The 27659-nt window shown below is 39.7% G+C and overlaps 1 protein-coding gene across 1 annotated transcript in view; it reads right to left on the bottom strand.

Annotated features, from left to right (window-relative positions):
• Smp_166590 (hypothetical protein) overlaps positions 1 to 11141 on the bottom strand; it is a gene marked incomplete at its 3' end in the record, with an annotated part of 58994 nt that extends 47853 nt beyond the window's left edge. The window contains exons 1-7 of the mRNA XM_018792818.1: positions 11118 to 11141; positions 9971 to 10002; positions 9850 to 9936; positions 9510 to 9815; positions 9361 to 9476; positions 3881 to 3929; positions 2407 to 2600 (exon numbers count right to left, since the gene is read on the bottom strand). Coding sequence (XP_018644335.1) covers positions 2407 to 2600; positions 3881 to 3929; positions 9361 to 9476; positions 9510 to 9815; positions 9850 to 9936; positions 9971 to 10002; positions 11118 to 11119 — 786 coding nt within the window. The 5' untranslated portion in view covers positions 11120 to 11141. The remainder of the gene's footprint in view (positions 1 to 2406; positions 2601 to 3880; positions 3930 to 9360; positions 9477 to 9509; positions 9816 to 9849; positions 9937 to 9970; positions 10003 to 11117) is intronic.
• Positions 11142 to 27659: the final 16518 nt, after the last annotated feature.

Genomic DNA, 27659 nt, shown 5'->3' with positions numbered 1-27659 from the left:
GATTGGAGAGAGGGAGAACAATAAGACAGCAATTAACGACAGTCGAACACGAGCAGAGAAAGTCAAGGCGCAAGCTGACTACGCGGAATCAAACAAAGAAGTGAAGGAGAGCATTAAAGTCGACAAGCAGAAATACATGAAAAAACTACCAACAACGGTGGAAGAAGCCGCAAGAGAAGGAAATATGAAACAACTACATGATATAACGAAGAAACTGGCAGGGAGATATAGCGAACCGGAGAGACCAGTCAAGGACAACGAAGGAAATACAATCACGGACATTCAAGAACAGAGGAAAAGATGAGCAGAATACTTCGAGAGACTGCTGAATAAACCAGCTCCATTGAATCCACCGAACATCGAAGCACCACACACCGACTTTCCTATAGATGTCACTTCACAAACGATCGAAGAAGTCAAGATGGCCATCAGACAAACAAAGTGCGGGAAAGCGGCAGGACCTGACAATATACCAGCTAAAGCTCTAAAATCAGACATTGAAGTGACAGCAAACATGCTTCACTATCTATTTAGGAAGATTTGGGAGGAGGAACAAGTGCCACAGACAAACTGGATAGAAGGACACCTCATCAAGATACTGAAGGAGATCTGAGCAAATGTGAGAATTACAGAGACATCAGTTTGTTATTATTACCAGGAAAAGTTTTCAACAGAGTGTTGCTGAACCGGATGAAAGACGCAGTAGACGCCCAACTTTGAGATCAACAGGCTGGATTCCGTAAGGGTCGGTCGTGCACAAACCAAATTGCGACACCACGGGTCATCGTGGAACAATCAGTTGAGTGGAATTCGTCACTATACATAAACTTCATCGACTATGAGAAGACGTTTGATAGTGTGGACAGGAGAACATTATGGAAACTTCTTCGACACTATGGAGTTCCTCAGAAGATTGTCAACATTATCCGGAACTCATACGACGGACTACAGTGCAAAGTCGTGAATGGAGGACAGCTGACAGATGCATTTCTAGTAGGGACCGGGGTCAGACAAGGCTGTCTACTCTTACTCTTTCTTCTGGTGATTGACCGGATTATGGAGACTTCGACATCTGAAAGGAAGCACGGAATACAACATACACAAAGGAAAAAGCAAGATTCTCAAATACAACACGGAGAACATCAACCCAATCACACTTCGTGGCGAAACTCTGGAAGAGGTGGAAACATCCACGCACCTGGGAAGCATCATTGATGAACAAGGAGGATCTGATGCAGATATAAAGGCGAGGATTGGCAAAGCAAGGACAGCATTCATACAGTTGAAGAACAAATGGAACTCCAAACAACTATCAACTAATTTCAAAGTGAGAATCTTCAATACGAACGTCAAGACAGTCCTACTGTACGGAGCTGAAACGTGGAGAACTAGACAGCCATCGTCAAGAAGGTACAAATATTTACAAACATTTGTTTACACAAAATACTCAATATTCACTGACCGGATACTATCAGCAACAGCGTTTTATGAGAGAGGACAAACCAGTTTCCAGCTGAAGAGGAAATTAGGAAAAGACGTTGGAAGCGGATAGGACATACATTAAGGAAATCACCAAACTGCATCACGAGGCAAGCCCTAACTTGGAATGGTGAAGGGAAGCGGAAAAGAGGAAGGCCAAAGAACACATCACGCCGGGAAATAGAAGCAGATATGAAAAGGATAAATGTTAAATGGAAAGAATTGCCCAGGACAGGGTTGGATGGAGAATGATGGTGTGTGCAGCCTATGCTCCTCCATGAGGGGTAACAGGCGTAAATAAGCTTACACCATTGTTATCGGTTCGTTAGATATCTTTTACTACTGGAAATTACATTAGTAGGGTTTTTCCCACCGACTTATTTATTTCATGGTGAGCTGACAATTTCAAAAACGACAACGAAATGTTTAGTAGTTGGTTGTGTATAAATCAGAAACTATTAACTGTTGAACCACAAACTAGAACGTAAATTTTAAGAGGCTCGCAAACTTCAGCAATTTATCTTATTCAATGCCAGAATACTATCAGATGCCTAAACTCGGAACATCTTTATCATGTGTATTTGAGTTTAGTAGTTAAAATTTTACCACTAAGTTTAGACAAACAATCGAAACTGATAAACTGAAATTAATTGACTCCCCAGTATTTAAACAGTTCGTAGTCAAACTTATCATTATTTTTTTTGGAATGAAAATCAGATTGAATTTTACATAAAGTCTCGTTTTGGAATGTATGTGCTGACTTAGTTGATTTGTTATGATGTTGAATCAGTCATGTTACAAAATTAAGACGGTAATCTAGCCCTAGTACCACTTTACACACTACTGTAAAAAAAGAACAGCAGTAACGTACGATTTATTTAAAAAGTCCAAAAATCTATACATAACACTATAAGCACTGGCTCTTACCTTTTCAATTTCTTGTTGAGAACCTAATGCAGATGAAGGAGGAACGGCTACCTGCCAAGAGCCGGACAAACCAAAACGATTATCACCGTTTACGTTTTCTGAAACCGCTTTAACAGAAGCAACCATTTGCACAGAATTTTGTGCTAGTTTTTGTGTTCCACCAGGAACAAAACCAGGAAGCACACTCTGATGTACTGTATTTTATGGATAAAAACAATATTAATGATAAGTACAATGTACTGAAATAACTACAGCTCCCATAAATGAATTTCATTTATTACTTACATACATTTACAAACTTGTTATCAGACCTAAATTCTCCAGGAGATGAAACAAGAAAAAGAACGCCAACACTCAACATGATTTTAAATTTTATTAAATAATAAATGGTGGGATGAAAGAAATACATGGAGACAAATAAGCCATACAGTGTATACAATATTCACCGAAACTTAACTCTCACAAAAAAGGAATTGTAAAACGTTATTACTTAAATACTTGAGTACAAAAAATTATCAACGATAATGTTTGAATATTGAAGCTCCGATAATCCCAGGATATGGTATAGTTTAGAACACGAGGAACAGAACATACAAAACTTGTACAGATGTACAGGCTCAAGTTATCACGTTTTACGACAATACGCAATTTAGAGAAGCTAACAATGGTTCCAACATAAAAGGCTGTGTAAACTATGAAAATGGAGATAACAAAGGCAAATGAGAGGAGAAGAAAAGGATTTCCTATTAACAACGGATACTTTATGCAGTCGGAGATGAGAGGGCGGTCTGTACAGGTCGGTCTTCTATCGCAGGAGCCTAACTACAGTGTACGAAAACCAAGTTTAAATGTGGTTGTGCAAAATCAAATTTTAGTTTCACTAGGCATAAGATGGTTACTCGAAATGGTATAACATGATACGTAAGTAAATTTTATTTACTTACTAGAGAATTTAAAAAACATCAAGGCTGGTTTGACAAGGATTTTATAACTAAATACCTTCGATAATTTCACCAGTAACTAGTCAATTTTGTCAACAACATGAAATATGCATCTAAGAACTTAACAGAAGCTTTATGAAACAAACGATTATGTATTAACATCTATATGCCTAAAAGGGTAAGAAAGTAATATACTAAGTATTTGGATGTGGCTTGTGTCTACTGATATTTATGATAGTATATATGCATTCAAAAGCTATTGTTATGATAATGAAATGAAATATATTAAAGGTTTTGAATTGTTTAGTTCGTATTCCTCGGGTAGGTATTCAAATCTAGTTACAAATATAAAGAAATAAACACGAATGTTAATGAGCTAAAAACAATTTGTGTGTGGTTGTAAATGCTAGTTTGTCACTGAGATTCTCTTGCCTTCAAACACACAAAATAATTAAACTTATAGTTGCCTTTATAAGAGTCAACAGCAGAGAAAACAAAACACTCGCAAAAATTAAGCTTAAAAACGCACATACCACTTTGAGAGAAACTGGGATAGGGAGTAGGAGTATGACTATGTTCATTCTGAAATTAAAAACAAAACGAAGTTGATGAATTAAAGGATGTTCAGTAGCCTTCAGTTATAATAAACCGTTACATCACGTCAGACAGGTCATTTAGTCAGTCAGCTACAACGTAGGATCAGGCACATACATGCATCGGTCCAAATGGTCACACCTCATTAGCACTACAAGATGAACACCAAATTCATAGTAGTTACTTCAATGATAATAACATGTAAAAGAAAGACCGCATAAAAGAATATCATACAGAAAGAAAGAATTAGTTCGTAGAAAGAACGGTATGAAGAAATTTTAATCTCATGGTTTAAGGGGAGACAAGGAGTGTATAAACCTACGCCACTGTGATCGATTCTGGGCCATGTCACACCGAGTCTCCAACCATTGGTTACGATAGTCGTGCGGACCCCAACCAAGTAGTCTGCATCCACCAACATGGTTTAGACTAGAAGTTAGTGACTTTAAGGACTGATGCCACGTTTTGGTTTGTCCGCCCCTAACTCTTTTCCAACCATCGCCAACACTAGTCAGCATTGCGCGTCGTGATAATCGGTTTTCAGGCATAAGTAACACGTGGTACAACCATCTCAGTCGATGAAGATTCATCACCTCATCAACTGATTTACCAGCCCCCAAATGCCCTGGTACGGCCGAGAGTGGGGAGAATCCGCTCTCCCTCTCGAAATGCTCTCATATGGCCACGCGAATATATAACCTCTTCCAGGGAAGTCCTACTCACTGCCTTCTCGCGCCACGGGTGTCGTTTACGAAATTGAGAGGACGAAAAGCGAATGTCCGGCGCTTTAACCGGGCCGGTGGACACGGAGAGTCCACCTAGGAGAGTTGGGAAACCTTCATTCCAAACCAACGGTGCACATGGGCTCTAGTATCCTGATGGAACGAATGGCGTATGAACCTATTGTTGGTCACCGTCTACCATGAGACTGCATCTCCTCACGATGCTCCACTGTCTTGTGGATCAGACCTTTAGGTCAAAGGCTCCAGGTGTGGCCACTTAAGAAAACCACCTGCTTCAGTTTGGGCACTGGAGCAGTATCACAGACCTTACACTAATCAAATGAGATTTGTGAGGCGCATATGTATCTGGTGCTTCCTTGTACCAATATTTGTGTTTAAATAAATAATACATTCCCTAATACCCTGTGTCTAACCTCACTATTACTTACCCGGTGATCCCAGTAAATGCCAGCAAGATTTCTAAGACATCTGTGATCAAATGCTAGTAACTTACATGTATCTTTTACTCTTAATGACCACGTTTCGCAGCCATAGAGTAAAATAGAACGAACTGCTGCGCAGTATACTTGTCCTTTAATTGATAGACGGACATCTCGTCTTCGCCATAGGTGAAGTAAGTTGGCAAAAGCCAAACGACCTTTTTGAATCCGTACACATTTAGTCAGACACCAACCCATTAGGGCTGATCAGACTTACAAGATAATTGAAGCTGTCGACGCGCTCGACTACTTAACTCCCTATCCTTAGTTCAGGTGTTGACGCAGGCCAGTCCTGAAGCAACAACTTGCATTTAGAGAGGGAGAAACGCATCCCAAACATCCTGGCATTGTTGCTCAGTGCTATCAAAACACTCAGCATTTTATCAGCGTCTTTAATAAACACAACTATGTCATCTGCATATTCTAAGTCGATAAGTGGACCTCCTGGTAGGAGATCAATTCCTGAGAATTCAGTCCACGGGAACGTTCTTTCCAGCAGTAGGTCTATGATGAACAGAAATGGAGATAGTGGACGGCCTTGCCTGACACCACTTGATGTTTCAAAATCAGATGACAGTTCGCCATATGCTCTCAATCGACTGGTAGTGTTCGAGTAAAGAGCCCTTATAAGGTTTATGTACTTCTGAGGCACATCTTTCAATGACAGACACTGCCACAGAACTTCTCGGTCCACAGAGTCAAATGCTGTTTTTTGGTCAAGAAAAACTATCAATATCGGACGCCGATAATCATAACTGTTCTAAAATCTGATGAATAGTGAATATGTGGTTGATACAACCCCGACCAGGTCTGAAGCCAGCCTAATTTTCTCGTGATTGAAGTTCACAAGTCTTTGTTAAAAAATTAATCTAAAACACCGAATACTGATAATCACGAAAATAACTGCCTTACAATATTTTCTAATATGAAAATGAAACATCCAATTAAAAGTACATATAAATTATAGATTTGCGTATATTTACATGGTGGAAATCTGAATTGTCTAGGTGACCAGAAGTTCAACACACAAAAATACGGTTAGCGGCAAAATAGTTGACGTGCCCAACTACCCTTTGGTATACCGTAAATCTGGACGCTGATGCAAAAGTACGGAATCAACAGTTTAAAACGACACATGAATCCCGAAACACTATGTTGCTACAAAAGATGCTTATTAAGAGAGACTGTGTTATTGATGAATCATTCAAGTAAAAATAGGTCAATCCACAAAATATCAGATAACGAATATATTACCTCTATTAGAATATTTGACTGAATGGGTCAGGGGTTTGACTTCCAGCTACTAGGTCCCAAGTAGGAACTCTCCCCCAAATTATTTGGTCTGGGCAAGCAGTTATTATTATCAACCCACACAAAGTGAGGTTGATACCACAGCAATTGTTGAATGAGCTTTTTTTATTGATCAAATATATGTTAACCTTAGTAAGGTCGAATGGAAATTCTAGAGCAGAGTGGTTTATCGATTCAATATGGTTTGATATGACGGGAAATGTCACAAGGTCCTTCGAACATAAGTCAAACGCTATTTCCCTATCTAATATGAACATTATATGAATATGAACCCCATATTAATCATTAATTCATTTTATTTATTTATTTGAACACGTAAATACTGGTACAACAGGGCACCAGATATATATGTACCACACAAAACAATGGGAATGGGAAGAGAAAAAGAGGGTAAGGTGCATATAAAAAAGGAAAGAACAATAACAACCACAGATTAGTGTATGTTAGTGTAATAATAAGAATAATAATGGGGGAAACAGAAATGTACAACCAGAAGAACTCTTTCAGTTAAGCAAGTTATGAAGTAAAAGAAAGTTACAGCAGGATCGCCACTGGCTTCTATTCTGAGCCTTATCGGATAACGTCTCTAGCCACTGTGTTGCACCATCTCTCGGACCCCAGACAGGGAGTCGGGAAGGACCAACAGAAGCCAGACCTTTGTAGCTTTTTTCATACCACGACACCATGTCATACACTGACCACCTCTCCAATTTTCCCAACCAGTCCCAGCGTCGGCATATAATGCACGACGAGGAATTCTCTGGGACGACATTCGTAGAACATGTCCAAGCCACCGAAGTCGATGTCTCAAGATGGTGACACCGATTGGATTATCGTCTCTGCGCCCGAACTTCTGCATTACTAGCATGGTGTTGCAATTGGATGTCAGCAATCCTTAAGGGACAACGATGATCAAACACAGAGAGTCGTCTAACATCATCAACTCGAAGAGGCCAGATTTCACAAGCATAGAGCAAAACTGCTCTCACGACGCGCTGTAGATCCGACCTTTTACAGCCAGACTAACATCACGAAGGCGCCAAAGATGGCCGAGATTGGCATAAGCCGCTCTGGCTTTTACTATATGTGAATTCATCTCATCACTCACGCCACCACCAGAACTTATGCAGCTGCCTAGATACACGAACCTCTGAACTACTTCTATCTGCTCACCACCCAGGGTGAGTACAGGATTAGAATTCTGCCAGTGTTGTAGAAGTACTTTGCACTTCGAAGATGCAAGGCACATGCCGTACCTGCGGACACTGATTGCCAACTGATTAAGTGCGGATTGCATGCCTTGGGCATTATCGCACAGTAAGACAATATCACCCGCATACTCCAGGCAACAGATCCACACCGCCATTATTTACATCCATCAGAGCTATTTCCAGAATGTCACAATGGAGAAAGATCGTTGTATGCCCTCACTCTGCCTGAGGTGTTTGTATATGAGGCCTTTAAGACGTTAATAAACTTCTCAAGCACATCGTTCTTCAATAGACAATCCCAGAGGACAGTCCGGTTCAACGAATTGAAGGCAGCCCTGATATCAAGAGACACTACGATTGTTGGCCTGTGATAAGTGTGACGTTGTTCTAACATTTGGTGGAGGGTGAATATATGATCAATAAATCCTTGACCAGAACGAAAACCAGCCAGCTCATTAATCATTAAGCAGGCCAATATATCCTCAGCTTCGCTGTTTGAATTAGATATATGGGACAACATAACTAGGGTTATAAGAATAGCGAATTATTACGAAGTTCGAAAGATTACACTATTTATTGAAAGTAAACTTTCCATTGAATTTCGACTGCGACTTCCACAACCCTGTACTGACAATTTTTATTGGGTATCTAGAGAACTACATTTCTGGTTGATCATGGAGTCAAAAGAACAAACGGTAAACCCATTAAACTTCAAAGCCTTAGGAATTCTACATTACCTTTCAATATCCGCCTTTTTAACGGTCTCCCTTGTTAATGCTTGTCCTTTTGATAGTGCCCTTACGAATGGACACCAGCGATCATCACTTAAGTTTAAAATCAAATACAGACTTGGTTTCATTTATGTTTTAAATCCGACCATATAGGTTCCTAAGCGTCTGTAGTAAGCCCATTCAATTATTTTATTATTTGTCTACTCGCTGTGATTTAGATATTTAATCCACTGTGTAAAATCATGTGTAAGTCTGACTGAGCGCGAGTCTGCACATCTCTATCTATTCTCCCATTGGTTGTAAACACAGACAATCAATAATTTATCCACAACTAATCAACACTCATAAATATATTTGGATTTTTAAGACACTCGTTTCTCTGTGCGCTTGCGGATTTATACCAACCATTAACAATAAACTATCTCCACAACTGGTGTTCAGGCTTTTGAATAATCTCGAGTAAATTCATAATACTACTAGATCTAGCCTGAGTTAATACTCATTTAACGGGATACTATTCATTGGAGTCAGATATAGAGGAAATTAACCTTTAAACGTCCATTAATCGGGGAATCATCGAAATTCACTTGTCTTATTCATGTGCTAAAGGTTGTTGCGAGGCGTTACAGATGTCATTAGAGTATCGGATTTTATGCCAAATGATTTTGTTTTGTGTTACTATAGGTGTGTGGCTTGTTCCTTTCTAGTTTCATATATTTTCATATGAGACCAGGTCAAGGTCTCTTGTAAACCATCCCTTTAGTGATGAGCGAACACACCAAACGAAATTGGAAAGTGGTTGAAGGGTAATGTCTTCAGGGGGTGAAGACACTATAAGTGCAATGCGATAAATTAAACAGATAAGACTATCGTATGTAAAGCCTAGATGTAAATCATTACACGAAACATTCGAAATGATATTAGTTTACTTGATTAGTTACAACCTCTAGTTGCATCTGAAGCTGCACCTTTTCTAAGTCCCGTAGACCCTGAAGATGTTTAGTTGATTTAGCAAACATTGAGGTATGAAATGTTTCAACCTGCTCCGACATTTGTGGATCTAAAGAATATTTTGAGTGATATATATTCTTACCTGAAGCCCTAGCACAATTGACTACAGACTGTAACTTGGTTGTTTGGTTTTCATGAGACGAAATTTGACCACGAACGTCTGATTTGGTATAAACAGGACTTGTATTACTTTCCTTTGACACAACAGTGGTCTCCGTTATTTTAACAGGTTTACTTTTATGGACCCGGATATGACGTATTGATGGTTTATTTAGCGTAGAAAGTGAAGATCCCCCGTTGTGTGACATTTCTGACGTACAGCTCTCATCTCCGTGCTTTGGTGACGAGTTGTTATAAGACTTTGATGAACCGCTATTACTCGAAAAGTCTGAAGAGGACTGCGTCATCAATAAATCTCATACCTGAGACATTATCTTCTTGGTCAGACAAATCGTTGACCTCTCCTTCCTCTGCCTCATCGGGCTTTAAATGAGCATCCAGTACATATTCTATTTGGCAGTTAATTAGCTGGCCGGTATTTACTTTTATCAGTAATTCGTAACTCCACGTTTTCCCTGAAGATAAAAAAAAATATTTAACGCTTAATACTGGGAACTAGATCTGAAACTCCAAACATAATGTTCAAAATCTACTACTTTGTAAAGTTGGCAAAAGCGAGTTGGCAAAATAGTTCAAACTTAAAAGTTCTATTCTATTACGAGGCATAAATAAATACGGAGAAACATGAAGCGTAACGATGACATCTTAGTTGATGTCATGCATACTCCCTACCCGTTCATTGAGACCCTTTTAGGTTATCAGGGGATTAACTTCGAGGCCACATACTGCTTGCTGAAACAGCTATGTATTCGAGTAACGAAGTCTTTGATAGTCTGTCAAGAGAAATACTCCGTGGATAAACATGAAGCCTGTCGTTTACTGTTGAAAAATTAGTGAGACCTCCTCATCGTTCTCAACACGTCTGAATTAGAACATAATAATGGACCAACATGAAATCAACTTACCAGAGCAATACAGGGAAAATCCCAACCTAACTAAACATGAGGACAAAGTGGGAAATATTGTCATTCAGCTTACAAGTAAGCACATGAGTCAACTGTAGGGGAAAAATCAGTTACAAGAGCCATGATAGATAACCAGCTATATTAAACTAAGCAGGACAACGTATTAAGTACGTAAGGCACTAAGCATATGGTGAGATCAAAGATGGAACAAGTCATGAACTGATTGAGAAAAACGTTCACTAAAGAGGACCACTTGGTCAAACACATTCACATTTGTGTCTGTGTACTTTATTACTAGAGTGGGAGGATTCTTAAGCCAAATCTATCCATGGGACAAGTACTTAACACTATCTGCGGGATTAGCATTGCCTTCCTTAACTATATACTCCTTAAACACGTGAAAAACTGGATTTTGTGAGCGAACAAAAGTACTATTTTTTTCAAGACAAATTATGGTCTTTTATTGCCTAACTGAAGCGATTGACCTATATTCGAAGTGTTCGATGACGTCAACACATAAATCCGAAAGTTTTAACTATAACAAAGCATTTCCACTGCTCCATGGACTAAAAAGCCTTAAGTATGACCGTATGCCCAAAAAACAGAAAACAATATACGCGAAGATAACAAATAATGTCTAGACCGATGAGTAACACCATCCTCACATCAATATTAGAAAGCCCGCCTGTGACACATACTCAAACTAATAACCTAAAACTTTGAATTCTTTAACTTGGTAGGCCATTCATCTTAAATGTGATGTGAAGTATGAGTATGATGGACAACAATTTACCAAAGATCCCTAAGTAGGTAGTGTTTTCACTCCTAATTTCGCACAACATAAGACCATGTAGCAAGTTTTGGTGGGTAGCCAAGCGAAAGAGTTGACCAGTGACCTGCTATTACAAGAAAAGCATCAGGAAGTTTATTCATTCCCTTATCATATCTCTTATTTTCCTCTGTTGAATGATGAAGAAATTTTCAAGTGGGTTTGACTAATGTTGAATCTTTCAAACTGCTCCACAGTATGATTTGGATGAACTGCTTCAAATCTACAGAGTTGAAATCTTCGATATATGTGCTTCAAACTAGGAACTGTCTCTTATCGCTGCATAAAGGTCGTACATGATAAAACCATATATGATTAAATTAGTTGCTGACTACTAACAACGTTTTTCGAACAGTCTGAAATCTAAGGGTTTCTTTTAATAGTCCTGAATATTTTGCGATGTCATTCAGAACGAAGAAACACAGTACTTTTCATCCATATCCAAAGAACTACTCACTTGCGCCTGTTACCCCTCGTGGAGGAGCATAGGCTGCACACACCATCATTCTCCATCCAACCCTGTCCTGGGCAATTCTTTCCATTTAACATTTATCCTTTTCATATCTGCTTCTATTTCCCGGCGTGATGTGTTCTTTGGCCTTCCTCTTTTCCGCTTCCCTTCACCATTCCAAGTTAGGGCTTGCCTCGTGATGCAGTTTGGTGATTTCCTTAATGTATGTCCTATCCGCTTCCAACGTCTTTTCCTAATTTCCTCTTCAGCTGGAAACTGGTTTGTCCTCTCTCATAAAACGCTGTTGCTGATAGTATCCGGTCAGTGAATATTGAGTATTTTGTGTAAACAAATGTTTGTAAATATTTGTACCTTCTTGACGATGGCTGTCTAGTTCTCCACGTTTCAGCTCCGTACAGTAGGACTGTCTTGACGTTCGTATTGAAGATTCTCACTTTGAAATTAGTTGATAGTTGTTTGGAGTTCCATTTGTTCTTCAACTGTATAAATGCTGTCCTTGCTTTACCAATCCTCGCCCTTATATCTGCATCAGATCCTCCTTGTTCATCAATGATGCTTCCCAGGTGCGTGGATGTTTCCACCTCTTCCAGAGTTTCGCCATGAAGTGTGATTGGGTTGATGTTCTCCGTGTTGTATTTGAGAATCTTGCTTTTTCCATATTCGAAGGATAAGAACGTTTTAAATCGTATTATGACATCTAGTAGTGATCAAATTCAGTATGCTGACTAATAATACTCAGAACTCTCTAATTAGTGACCTAAAAGGGCCTATTCATCAGCAAAAACAACTTACGTACCCCTTTATTGGCCATAAAATTGGTTCTCGGTATCTATTTCAGTAACTGCGAGTGAGGACACAAGTGCACTAAATCTCTGTCCTGCCTAATATACAATGGGTTTTCACGTTAAACGAAGACTCATTACATGTCTCTTCTAAGAATCTTCCAAATTAGCCGCTAAGATTCAATCACTGAACGAACATATACAAGCTATTAATATGCTCCAGAACCTACCCATACGTAATGTCATGAAAAACCCATTCTGATTTTCGTCATAAATACAATCAGACAGGAGTTTCAATCATGTTTACACAATATCTAAAACACTTCAACAACTTTTTAAAGTTTATGAGGTTATTACGTCAATATCGAACAGTGTAAATACTTGTTTCTATAGCTATGACTGTAAAATAGAGTAAATGTATGTATAACACCACAGTTCCAAATAAAGAACATTTTGTGAGGTGTAATATGTAGCAGGAATCGGAATTGAAATGCTAATAGGTAAAAAAATGAAATAAAAAGAAGGGGAAAGAAAGCAAAGAGCAAACAGAATAAAAGCAGGGTTCAAAGAATGAAGTCTGTGAAGGATGACTCGAGGGAGATATGTAAATGGTGTATTTAATGTATGATTTTCATATCTTAAAAGGTTGTAGTGACCTGCTTTTATGAAGAGAACGCGATTGGCATAATAGAAATAATTATTATTGTGGTCAACTGTACCAGTGATTGTTTTACTTTGTCTGTCTGTTTAAGTGTGCCAAAAGACACACTCTTCCGTTGTTTTGTGACGTAACACGAACTCTCGTACGCTCAGTAATCTCGCCTGTAAACTTTGGCACGATCTGGATATTGTTTCGATACCATGAGATCGCCAACAAATACATCTTACTACAACCTTCAACTGCCTTCCGATATTTGGCCTTCAGAGTGATCTAACCTAGTAACTGGCACGTAGTTTTCCTGTAGTAGTAATCATAGTCAACCGCAACTCGACGCAGTAATTTTGCATAAGACAATAAATTGGTTTACTATACCTGAGTATGAAGGAAATAATTTACGCTTACTAAATCTTAGGAAACAGACAGAGTATATTTTTAGTAAGAGAGCAGGGAAAATAATAAGGCAGAGAGCAGTTAGGCAATAACTGGTCGTCGTGTTTTGACTAGCTATAATATTACCTCAATAGAACAGCGAATCTTTTAGGGTGTAAACACTTTAAGTTACGTAATAGGATATTAAGTCAGAATTGATAGTACAATAAGAGTTTCGGCAGAAACTGTCTAGAATAACACATTAAGAGTCTATGCTAAAAGCAGAGGTAATTCGTCAGTTAGTAATCTTTAAGAATCATACTTACGTTGCGAAAATAAAAGTAAAAATTGATCTTAAGTGTGAGGTTATTTGAGAAAACCTAATAGCGTCTTAATCACTACTTGGGAATTCCAGAAGACTAAGCGTAAAAGCACCCCAAAAATATTGCACCGACCAGAAGATTATTCATGCAAATAGTTAGTTTAAACATAACCAAACGTCGGAGATTTGGTTTTATCTCATTTTACGGTCAGTTCAACAGATACAGTCAGTCGTCGACAAGTGCCCAACAAAGGACTTGACCATTCTGATACCAAGGTTGGAACGGACAACACCAGATATGAAGACATCATGGGACGACATGAACTGGGAGAAAGAAACGAAAATGGTAATAGATTTTCAAACCTATGTGCCTTCAGTAAACTGGTCATAGGCGGTACCATATTCCCACATAAACACGTTCACAAAACCGCATGGACTTCACCGGATCACACCATGCAGAACCAAATTGATCATATCTGCATCAACAAAATGTTCAGGAAGACGATGGAGTGTATGAGAACCAGGGCAGGAGCTGATATAGCATCAGATCATCACTTGTTGTTTGCTAAAATGAAATTAAAACTTGAGAATCACTGGACAACAGAGCAGGCAAAATCATAAACGTTTATTACGACTTTTCTTCGAGATACTGGTAAACTCAACAAATTCAAGATAGCCCTCAACGATAAATTCAAGGCCTTTCATGATCTACTCAATGGATAGGGAACTACTATGAAGAACAACTGGAAAGGGATAAAAGAGACAATCACTCTAACATGTCATGAGGTTCTGGGCCACATAAATCACCACATCAAGGGATGGATCACTGTTAATACACTGGATAAGATTGGGGAAAGGAGGAACAAGAAGGCAGCAATCAATACCAGCCGAAGAACAGCAGAAGAAGCCAAGGCACAAGCCGAATACACAGAAGTGGACAAGCAAGTGGAGAAGAGCATCGGAAACGACAAACGTGAATATGTGGAGGATTTAGCAATGATGGTGGAAAAGGCTCCAAGAGAAGGAAACATGAGACAAATGTATGAGACAATAAAGAAACTCACTAGGAATTACCGTAAATCAGAACGACCAGTGAAAAGCATGGAAGGCATGGTAATCACCAAAATTGATGGACGACAAAACAGGTGGGTAGAACACTTCGAAGGACCCTTGAATCGACCAGCTCCTATGAACCCATCCGACATCGAAGTAGCGCCAATGGACCTCCCAATCAATGTTGGCCCACCAACAGTTGAAGAGATCAGCGTGGCTGTCAGACAAATCAAAAGCGGCAAAGCAGCGGGACCAGACAACATGGAAAGAAGAACTTCTGATCAAAATACCACAGAAAGGCGATCTCAGCAAGTGTAGTAACTACAGGGGCATCACTCTTCTCTTAATGCCAGGAAAAGTCTTCAACAGCGTACTGTTAAACAGAATGAAGGACTCCGTAGACGCCCGAATTTGGGACCAACAGGATGGATTCCGTAAGGATCGATCGTGTACAGATCATTTCGCAGCTCTACGGATCAATGTGGACCAATCAATTGAATGGAATTCATCACTCTACATCAACTTCATTGACCACGAGAAGGCGTTTGACAGTGTCGAAAGGGCAACACTCTGGAGGCTTCTTCAATACTACGGTGTGCCTGAGAAGGTAGTCATTATCATACGGAATTCCTATGGTGGATTAAACTGCCAAATCGTTCATGGAGGACAACTCGCTGACTCATTCGAGGTAAAGACCGGTGTCAAGCAAGGTTGCTTACTCTCACCCTTTCTCTTTCTCCTGGTGATCGACTGGGTCACGAAGACACCAACATCTGGAGGGAAGCACGGGATACAATGTACAGCTAGGGTGCAGCTGGACGATTTAGACTTTGCAGATGATCTGGCTCTTCTTTTACACATGCAACAACAAATGCAGCAGAGGACGACCAGCAGCCTCACCACACAGTAGGTCTCCATATACACAAAGGGAAAAGCATGTTTCTCAGATACAATACATCATGCACTAATCGAATCACACCTGACGGAGAAGCTTTGGAGGATGTGAAAACCTCTACATATCTGGGCAGCACCATCGATGAACACAGTGGATCTGATGCAGATGTGAAGGCGTGGATCGGCAAAGCAAGATCAGCATATTTACAACTGAACAACATCTGGAACTCAAAACAATTGTCAATCGACACCAAGATCAGAATTTTCAATACAAATGTCAAGGCAATTCTACTGTATGGGGCGGAAACCTGGTGAACTACGAAAGCCATCATCCTGAAGATACAGATGTTTAGTAACAGTTGTCTACGCAAGATACTTCGGATCCGTTGACCAGACACTATCAGCAACATTCTACTGTGGGAGAGAATGAACCAGATTTCAGTGGAGGAAGAAGCTCTGGAAGTGGATAGGACACACATTGAGGAAAGCCCCCCAACTGTGTCACAAGGCGAACCCTCAGATGGAATCCTCAAGGTCAAAGGAAGAGGAAGATTAAAGAACAAATTGAGCCGAGAAATGGAGACAGACACGAGAAAAATGAACAAAAATTGGATAGAACTGGAAAGGAAGGCCTAGGACAGAGGGTGTTGGCGAATGCTGGTCGGCGGCCTGTGCTCCATTGGGAGTAACAGACGTAAGTATGTAAGTAAACAGATACCGAACACCGGAACACTGGGAATCACATTGATATTTCAGGTTCTCGGAATCGATCGATTATTACCCTTATTGTACAGGTTAGCAGACAATTCGATCGAATGAGAGTGATATGATTTGAAGGAGAGGAAATACCATTCACCAGCCGGAAAACGAAAACAAGGTTGTACTTAATGCTCTAGATCCAAAGATGTTTTAACTTGATTTGTTGACATCAATTTTGATCATTCTTACTGTCGAAATGACCTAAAAGAGCTTCAGAGGATCTTCCTTGGACATTTTAATTTCTCATCAAGCTGAAGTCTCAGAGTCTTGAGTCAAACTGCTGAGGTAACTTTTACACTTGAAGAGTAGTCAATATCGAAATTGACTGTCCATGATATAGCCCTCGAAGCTAATGGGGCCCTTCGGAGGAAAACCTGACGTTTTAAAAGACTCAATAGGATTTGTTTGGAGTTACTTGGTTTGAAAAACTCAAATTCTCTCAGTGAGAAACTGTTGCTCTTGTCTCATCGACTTTGATGGCCGGTTTCTTCACTAGTTTCATGTTTTTGTTAAATATTTGAGAGATATTAACGCTCTCTAGAGTATCCTTCGTTTCAAGAACGCTCACAGCGAGGGACCGAGGGGTTGATACTTTCCTTTGGTATCAACTGGAATCCGTGATCAAGAGTCCATGGTTGACTCATGAAATATCAATTATAGTTATTGATCTGATTTGCTGATGTAAAAAGTTGAAGATTATTATCTTGTAAACCAGGTTTTTGTGATTAACTTAAGGTCAGAAAAAGTTTGATCATTCCTGGTAACAGAGGCCCTTATTGCAGACCCTTTGACTTGCAGATCGTCGACAAGGGGACATGAAATTCATCTCAGTTGGCTAAATCCACCATCGGTTTTTTTCAGCATGAGGGTACAGAAGTTCTTATCAGTACATGCTATTCTGTTGAACTAAAAAAATAGATCCCAGTCCCACGGTGGCGAGCCCAACCACTTCATTCTCTTTGAGTTGAGCTTCATATGTCATAAATTTCCGAGTTCCATTTCATAGCAATTATAATTTTCTTTCCGCTTCATGGATTATGTACTGAGTACGAACTAGCTCAGCTACCACTGATGGTTTGTCATTCCAACCAGTATACACTTTATGTGTTTCATGAGAATTTGTCACAATTTATTATCGTCATGTGGGATAATAATATGCCTCCAACTTTAAGTTTCGGCTTCTTTATTTCTTGTCGTTCTGTTATTCTGTTTTACCTGCCTCGAACCACCAATAAATCACCGGGTTATCATTATATAGTTTCAAAACTCTGCATTTACTAAGCACCAAGTACTTATTTTTCCTAGGCTTGATCTTTTGAAATCTAATAATGCATTATGATGGCACGCTTTAGAGGTTTCACCTCTTTGCGTCCTATCAACTTGGCAGGTACTTGAACACAGCCGTTTGTTAATTTAATTGATGATAAGCACATAAACCCTTTGTGAAATCCTCGTGTTCCCGACTTCCTACACGAAACTCCCTATCTGTCGGAAATAAACTTCACTACTACTAAAATGCAATGTAGTACGAAATGCTAATACATTTATTTTCGTGTCGACTATTGCAACTAGGCAGGGTTCGTAAACGAAAACTACATGCTTCCTGAGATGAGTCGGACATGCTACGCGTTACTACGATGGTTGGATTCTAGAAATTTATTTCATTATTACAAGGAACTGTTGATAAAGTTTGACGAGTGATATAAACTTTTCTATTAATAAGTAATAATGCCTCCAGTGCTGGTGACTGAAGTGGGTTGTTTTTATAATTACTCTTAACACTATGATTTTTCAGTTCAACAGTCTATGATGAACGATAACATTTGTAAATATGCATACTGTACTTAGGCATTTTGTTTTCTCTCTTAGACAGTCATATACGGCGTTTAATATCGAAATGCCAAATCCGAGCTAATGAATACTCGTTTTGGAATACAAGATATGATCGGACATGTTATTATTAAATGAACTAATTCAACTCCACCGGCCGGTCGCTACCCACTTGTGCTATTACTTCTGATACCTTACATGTGTATCTATAGGTTTTGGGACTAAGATATTCATCAATGAACTTACTCATGTCACTAGACTAAAAATAATGATCTTGATGAAACCAACTGGTCATTGTATGACTGTGTAATATTCATGATCTTACATAGAAGTCACCTAATTTCCATCCTAAGTCGCCTTATAGTAGAGTTCAGGGCTTTCTAGTTTATGGGACGCTTTGAATCACAGATATCCCGTTACACACATAAAAACACACTTAATATAAAGACGACAGAAGTACATAGAAAGATCGCATTTTTATTACCGAGCCAAGCAGTTCGGTGTGTTTCCATCGTCAACCTGTGCCCTTGCATAAGATTAATACGAAAACATTCAATTACTAATCAAAGCTACACATAACACCCGAAATGGTATTTGTGGAACTGAATTCCCTTTGACTAAATAAGTCAGCGTGTTGCCATAAAAACCACACCATATTATTAAAATAATGCTTACATACTATTCATACACTGTTATTTTAGGCACCTATCGGAACCAGGAGCTCCGCCTGTAACTTTTCTAGGCTTACTGTCGGTCCCAAGCCCTAGTAAGTGAGTAGGGTTGGGGCTGAGGACATCGAATATATCCCGTGTAAAACAACCCTACTAAAGAAACGCTGACCAGAAGAAAGTTATTTACACTTTGCCGTGAGAGTTGAAGTATCGTTATCTGTAAGAATTATGACGCCTAATAGTGAAGGTCTAGATTCTTCGGAAACCACAACAATGATGCCCGTTCTCACAACCTGAGCAACAGTTGACATAAGTAGTTGGAAAGTCTGGATAATGGAAAAAACCTGGAGGAACAGCCAAACTGTTATGGAAATTAGAATCTAAGACTTGGCGGTGCTCGGAATCAGTTAAATCCATTGGATACAAGCTGGACAGAAATGAGTAGATTCGGGAGATATGTTGATGTGCTCTGGTCACGAGGAAGAAAGTGCCTCACACACTTGAGGAGTTGTTCTAATGTTGTAAGAAACTTACAGGGTGGGAATCCCATGGATCCAGGATCAACAAAGAATTCTTCAAAACGGAGAAAGAGAAGATTGCACAAAATGTTATACAGTGCTGTGTACCAACAATGAAAGCGAAGAGGACGATAAAGTTCAGTTTCATGAGAGGCTGCAGTCGATCACAGTTAAGTGCTTAAGAAAGGACCTGATGATCCTGAAGGGAGACCTAGACGTCCAAGTCGGAATGGACAACATCGAGCATGAAGATATCATGGGATGATAGGGACTGGGAGAAGTAAACAAAAGTGGTGAGCGAGATTTGAAAATTTATATACATTCGACAAAATAGTTAACGGTGACATTAAATTACCCCCACAAACACACACTAAACTACATTGGTCCCACCTGATCACACTACAGAGAACAAGATCGATTACGTTTGTATCAATGAGATGCCCATAAGGTCAGTGGAAGACGTGAGAACCAGGAGAGGAACCGACAGAGCTTCAGATTACAATCTGGTGGTCGCCAAGATTAAACTGAGGCTAAAGAAGCACTGGACAACTGTGGAAACAACATTACAAACGTTCAATACAGCCTTCCTTAGACACACTGATAAACTCAACGAATTCAAGATGCCTCTCAACGACAACTTCAAGCCTTACAAGACCTACTCAAAGTAGAGACCATTATGAGGGACAATTGAAAGGGATTAAAGAAGCATTAACTCCTATGTGTCAGGAGGTTCTGGAACTAACTACAGGAGAATCACACTACTGACGGTACGAGGAGGAGTTTTCAACAGTGTTGCTGAACCAAGCGGAAGATTTAGAAGGCGCCCAATTTCGAGATCAACAAACTGGATTCCGTTAGAATCGGTCGTTCGCAGACCAATTCATGACACTACAGGTTGTTGTTGTACGATCAAGTTAATGGAACTAGTCACTGTGCCTCAACTTCCTGGACCACAAGAACGTGTTTGATAACCTTATGGAACCTCCCTCGACACTATAGTGCCCGTAGGAAGAGCATCAGCATCGCGCGGAATTTGTACGGTGGACTACACTGCAAAGTCGTAGATGGAGAACAGTTGACAGATGCACCCCAAATGAGGACTGGCGTTAGGCAAGCATACTTGCCTTCGTCTTTTCTCCTTCTTCTGGTGGTTGTCTGGATTATGAGGACCTCGACATCTGGAGGGAAGCACGGAATAAAATGGAGAGCTCACATGCGGCTAGACGATTTGGACTTAGCGGATGACCTGGCTCTTCTACCACAGACACATGAACAGGTGCAGGTGAAGACAGCCAATTTAGCAGAAGCCCCCACAGCAGTAGGCCTAAACATACACAAGAGAATAATCAAGACCCTGAAACAACGCGTCGAGCACCAACCTAGTCACACTTGGTGGAAAAACTGTGCAAGAGGTGGAAATTTCAAATTACCTGGGAAGCATCACCGATTGACAAGTAGAATCCGGTGAAAATATTAGGGCAAGGATTGACGAAGCATAAGGGGGGATTCCTACAGTTGGAGAACATATGGAACTCAGAAAACTGTCAGCCAACATCGGAACCAGAATCTTCAATACGAATTTTAAGACACTTTTACTGTACAGGGCTGAAACTTGGAGAACTACTACAATCACTACCAGAGAAGTACAAGTATTTATAAACAGTTATCTACACAAGATATTCAACGTCCATTGTCCAGATATCATCAGCAACAACTTGCCGTGGCACAGAACAAAAAGGAAATAAGGGGAAAACGTTGGGGGTGGATAAGACATACGTAACGGAAATCATATGACTGAATCACGAGGCAAGCACCAACTTGGAATCCTGAAGGAAAACGGAAAAGTGGGAAAGCAAGCGACACAAAGCATCACTCATTGGAAGCAAACATCAGGAGAATGAATAGCAAGAGAAAACAATTGGAAAGTGTTATGCAGGACGAAGTTCGATGAAGAATACTGGTGGGCGGCCATGCTCCTCCGTGATGGGTTACAGGAGTAAGTAGGTAAGTACAGGTGTCAGAACAACTTTCGAAAGGACGGGAAAATGTGCTATCTTTTCAACCTTTAAATTTGAGGATAGGAGAAATCTAGCCTGTTACAGAACAGTCGCTCTTTTTCTAATACGAACAGGGTTATGCAAGGACAGAATCTTGGTGAACCTAGGCAACATATAGGCAGGATGAGACTTTGCACGAAGCCTAACAAATATCTGGGAAAGGAAAGTTTTGGACTCCTGACCACTCTCAGCATGTGAAGCCTGGACAAACTTATAGAACCAGAAAAGACAGACGCACTCCATATTCAATGACCACCAATCATTTGACCTTTTTCAACGTGCCCTTTTCCGTAAATAAATTAGAGGAGGTAGATTTCTAACTAAAATTTTTATTATTCTTGATCTCCTTACAATTCCAATCCTAAAATCTTTCATATTGCAATTAACCAGTCGAATGCCGCATGCTTTAGTGGCTGAAGGTTCTAGCAACTACATCGCTCTATAACGGAAGCATTCATTTTTACTAGCCTTAAAATATCTGTCAAACATACTAGGACTAATGCAGTCGAGCGACCAAACTACTAAATTTAGAGGATATTGAAGACAGGACGGTACCCCAGTATCAGGAAGTGAATGCAAAGAAATTCACTGTTTTTCAACAGCTCGTTATAAATATGTTGGACAGTGGAAAAGATATGAGAAACAAACTTAAAATCTTTAGGTCTTTTTAAGGTCGTATAGTACTTAATATTAGAGTGCTGCATCAATGAGTTGAATTTATACTGCCAGTCTGATGTTTCAGTCGTTAGTTGATTTCTCAACACAAGTGAACTTTTGATAAATTTCCAGACATATGACTCATGTTAAAGGTAGCGACTGAACTGATAACCCTAAGTATATTAGCGAGATAGGTAACAGCCCATGGATATTGCAATAGACTTGTGTAGAGTAATGAAATCAGTAGCGCTTACTCACATAAAACACATGAATTCTAACATGCACATCCGTAAGATCCAATGTCTAATATCTTTGTCTCCAGCTTATATTATCTGGTTGACTTCTTTGGGCCTTCTTCTTGTTGTTTCGGTACGAATCAAAGTTCTTGATAATGCCCAACGAATGGTAGTCTAGTCATTAGACTGTACTAATTCTAGTCAGTTTGGTAGTTATTCGTAGATTTTTATATCTTGTAGTTGAGTGTGCACGTTTGTTTCAGAGCAGTAGGACTTCTAGATACGAATAGCTATCACATTACCGGACAGGGGGTTGCTTGGTTGCAATGTAAAAATCATACATTGATAGTTCAAATGCTAAGAAACGATTGTGTCAAGAGAAAATAAATAATTTACTTAATTGATAATGTGTAAAAAGGACAGAATTAAAAGAATTGGAGGGAAACAGAGACGATAACAAGAGACATGGGAAGTAATTACTGGTTTTCAGTAAATATAACCGTAGTAATTCATGAGACATGCACCCGATACAGCTGGTCCAAAAAGTAGATGGTCTAATGAACAAAAACTTGGTGAGAAAAACCAATATATTGTTTCACGCAACTTGGACAGTGCCTTGATAGAAACCTAAAATCATACATTAAATGCTTTATTGCCATAACAAACTACTTATATTCGCCAGCATAAGTAACAAACACAACAGAGGTAATTTGTGAGTGAGTATATGTCTCCCATGTCTCCTCTCAAATCTGTTCACTGATGAGGCTGTGGTCACTTCGGGTGAGAGAACACTCATAATAAGGACAACTCTTACTGAGAAATGTGAGAGCGTACATGAGTGTTCGTTCTTTGGTGTGCGACTTTCCGATGGTTGCCACGATGAGCGAAGTGATCATATTTTGTTAATTTGGTCACGCTGTGACAGCTTGGAGTACTTAATATGCTGTAAGCTCAACAATTGCAACGAAACTGTGGATCTCAAAGTGGGGTCGTACGTACGTTTTAAATATTGATCAGAACAAATCAGGGATGGTTGCATCATGTTGTCTTTGCGTAAAAGAGTAAGTCGTTTTTGTTTTTGCTACATCCGCCAAATTTTTTGATCTGGTGTTTGAGTCCTTTATGGTTGCAAGCCCGAGACCACGTTTTGAGGAGACAACAAGGGGCGAATTTTCAAGTTACGGTTTAGCTGACTATCTACTGTTCATTCCTCTATTGTTTTAAAATAACAAGTTATGTAATTGCATCAATTGAGAATCATCAGTGATCTGGTGTCAGATGAAATAATATTATTTACTATATTTTTCTGTAATGCGACAATACTTTAATTTCGGGTTAATATCGAAGTAAGCTAGACCACAGAAAATTCGAATTCAGCAGGTTCGATTTATAAATTAGGTACTCGGCGCGGTTTTTCAACTTATTACTGTACAAGAGGTGAGGGCTCACTTTAGGGATAAGTTGGTCGAAATTGGGGACACGGTAATTAGACCGCTGTGCAGAACCAAGGTTCTATGTTATGTGATGTGTTTAAGATAATTTTCCACCTACTTCTAGTCCTGATTTTCAGATTGTCTTGACTTTTGGCTTGTGTTGCTGCTAATTGTTGTCTGTCGCTTTCTTTACTAAGTGAATTTTGTGCCACTGATGGGTTGCCAACTACTTTTTCTTTCCAGCTCTGCCCATGGGCCACTCTTCACGTTCTCTTAGTATCGAAGTACCTTCGGACGGGACGTGAATCGCTACAATTTGATGAACAGTAAAATCACCCTTGTATACTGCTTAAAACGCTTGAAGAAAACGGAGAACTATATATTGATACCGTGGAATGAAAATAATGGTGTTTAGCGCTACAAACACTTAATTCTCCCCTTGAAGACTGTATATGACCGATTATATGTAGTCCACTAGACCCTTAGGTCCTGACTTTCAATCTTGAAACAAAGTTTGCTATGGTGGTCCTAAATGTTGTGGATAAGCTGGTTCTAGAGTCTCTTTCGTATTATCGCGTAAAGTTCATAAGTCAGCATGACTACTTATCAGTTCGTGTCATAGCTGAAGTCATATCGTATTACCACGCGCGCTATTTGAGAACGACATTGGTATTTTCCCTCGCTAAGTTAGTTTTACTGTTCTGACCTTTTATTACACATCAGGACTACTGTTTATGTTTTAATTGAGTTTGTTTTATTTAAAGTAATCCACCAAAGTACCGTTTTTTCTCAAGTAGTTTACCAACTGTACTTTTGAGTACATTAGTTCTTGTATTCGTTTGCACCCTTGGTTCTAACAATTTAGTCCTTCACTTTTTTACAATGATCACTTTATTTTGTCTCTGGGTATTGTTTGTGTCTAATATCCTTTTCAAAATCTCTGGTAACTGGACAGTGTAAAAAAGCAATTGTCAACGCTCAGGTTGTCTATACCCTGTGAAAGCCGGCATGTTGTGCGATGAGTGCAAAGGATGGTTTGCATGAATCTAACCTTGTGGCTTTCAAAGGGTTTACTTAAAATAGTTGCATGTGGTTTTGTCAGCAATGCTGTTCGGACGCGAACTTATTACCCGAAGCCATTGCTATGGTTAATGCTGCTGAAAAGAGTATTAATAAGGGTAGCCAAGACACATCTAATGGTACTCTCTCGGTCGATTTACAAATTAATGTAAAGTCACCTCAAATAAGCTCAGAGTCAGCTGACTTACATGGGTCAACGTTTCTCAAGGACGGCCTATAAAGAGGTCCGTTAGAAATGAGATCTCAAAAAAAGAAGTTTCTCCGCCCCCACCCGTCTTCCAAATGGGAGCAAGCGGAAAACACTTAGAGACCTAGTCTCAATGCTGGGTCTGCTTCTAGCGAGAAAAACGACAACCTGACCACCCAAGTTATCGATAATCGACCAGAATACTACAGTATGTATAACGCGACTGTGATTGCTACTCAAATGAAAGTTAATGAATGGGTACAGATAGAAAATAAGAAACGACTTAATGTTGCTAGACAAAAGTCTCTCCCCCAAACAGCAGCTGAGAAATTGAAAACTGATCATAGTAACATGTTAGTTGTCTTTCACAGAGTCAAGGAAAGTGAAAGACCAGAACCCGGAACTCGTTTTGAGCATAGCATTGAGTTGATCAAATATGTGCCAAACCAGCTAATGCCTCAGGATATCTCTGAAGTCACCTTAATAATGGTTTATAAACTGGGTAGCCATATGGACTTGAAAGTGAAGTAAACTAAGCTGCTAAAAAGCAGTAGTGAAAGGGACTTATTACTACGGAATGGACATAAACTGAAGAGATCAGGATTATTTTTTCCGCAAAGAATCGTCGCTCGCGGACCGTATACAAAGATGAGAAGCTGAAAAAGAAGTTAAACTAACGTTAGATGGTGGCTAGAAGGACCTTAAAATTTTAAGATTCCAGAATAATACCGAAGTTACTTTGAGTGCATTATGAAGCCATTCGGATCTGTTATGCAAATCCTTGACTCAGATCTACAGATAGACTACCAAGACGAGTATAGTCGCAGTCACAGAAACTTGGCTGCTACAGTCTATGGACAGTAAGGAACTTTATTTTGAAAGTTTCACATTATTAAGAACCGACAGGATCAAGAAGCGTAGAGGAATAGTAGTAGCTCCATTCATTAGAAATACTATCCCATTCTCTGTTGTTGATAACATATCCTATGAAAGTGGGACGTGCTTGTTAGTTAGTTGCCACTTGAAGTGCAAAAGACAAGAGCCGCCAATTGGTTTGGTCTGCTGCAGTTAAAACTGTTAGGTGATTAAAGTCTTGCTAGACGGTTTCAACACTTAGTCATCAAGTGGTCGGTGTTTAATCACAGGAGCTTTTAATACAGCTACGGTAGGCTGGAGAAATCAGAACTGAAACGTCAGGAAATTCTTTCGAACAGAAACTAGTTGACTAGCTTGGTCATAAGAATCACAGTCCCTCAATGAAACGGTTTAAAAGGTATCCAGAAATTCGTACATAAAAGTCAGTGCACCACATTTCCCTTGACTTACACTAAGGGGTCCGGGAAACTCACCACCATGGTTCAGTAAAGAGATTTGCACCTTTCTCTATAAGAGGAGAAGAATGTGGCTACTGACAAGACAAAATCTCAAAATATTTATACCTCGACCCTCCGCATGTCTACAAAGTTGTACAAAGGAAATTATTTATTTATTTATTTAAACACATAAATATTGGTACAAGGAAGCGCCAGATACATATGCGCCTCACAAATCTCATTCGATTTGTGTGAGGGCTGTGATACTACCCAGGTGGTTTACTTAGGGGGCCACACCCGGAGCCTTTGACCTAAAGGTCTGATCCACAAGACAGTGGGGCATCATAAAGAGATGCAGTCTCATGGTAGCCGGTGACCAACAGTTGGTTCATACGCCATTCGTTCCTTCAAGATACTGGAGCCTATGTGCACCATTGGTTTGGAATCAGGGTTTTCCAACTCCCCTAGGTGGATCCTCCACATCCACCAACCCGGTTAAAGCGCCGGACATTCGCTTTTCGTCCTCTCAATTTCGTAAACGACACCCGTGGCGCGAGAAGGCAGTGAGTAGGACTTCCCTGGAAGAGGTTATATATTCGCGTGGCCATATGAGAGTATTTCGAGAGGGAGAGCAGACTCTCCCCACTCTCGGCCGTACTAGGGCATTTGCGGGTGTACAAAGGAAAACTTAATAAGGAATCTACGTAACATCCTAAACTCTTATACTCGTACATAAACCAAAGGACCATAAGAAGGAAAAATATTCCAGCATTATAGGATGTCAGTCATCCTGCATCACTAGCGGAGGACGATTATAGTAAAGTTCAGGTATTCTCAAATTTGGCGATGCATATACCGGGGGGATGCCCTCCCCTTCGGTCCATACAAATCCCTCTATACACACCTTGAACATTGTGACCATTGAAGAACTTGATGTCTTTCGTTCGCTAAACGAGCTTGACATAGGGAGATTACTGTGCCTGATAAAGCACATCCTAGGTTACCAAAGGAATCAGCTAATTTTCTCTCAAATCCCTTAAGCGTATGTTTTAATCTATCTGTATCTCAGAGTCGATTACTAAAA

Source organism: Schistosoma mansoni (genome assembly GCF_000237925.1).
Source record: "Schistosoma mansoni, WGS project CABG00000000 data, supercontig 0111, strain Puerto Rico, whole genome shotgun sequence".
Lineage (NCBI taxonomy): Eukaryota > Metazoa > Platyhelminthes > Trematoda > Strigeidida > Schistosomatidae > Schistosoma > Schistosoma mansoni.
The sequence above is the reverse complement of the archived record's forward strand: the minus strand, read 5'-3'. Positions and strand labels throughout refer to the sequence as shown.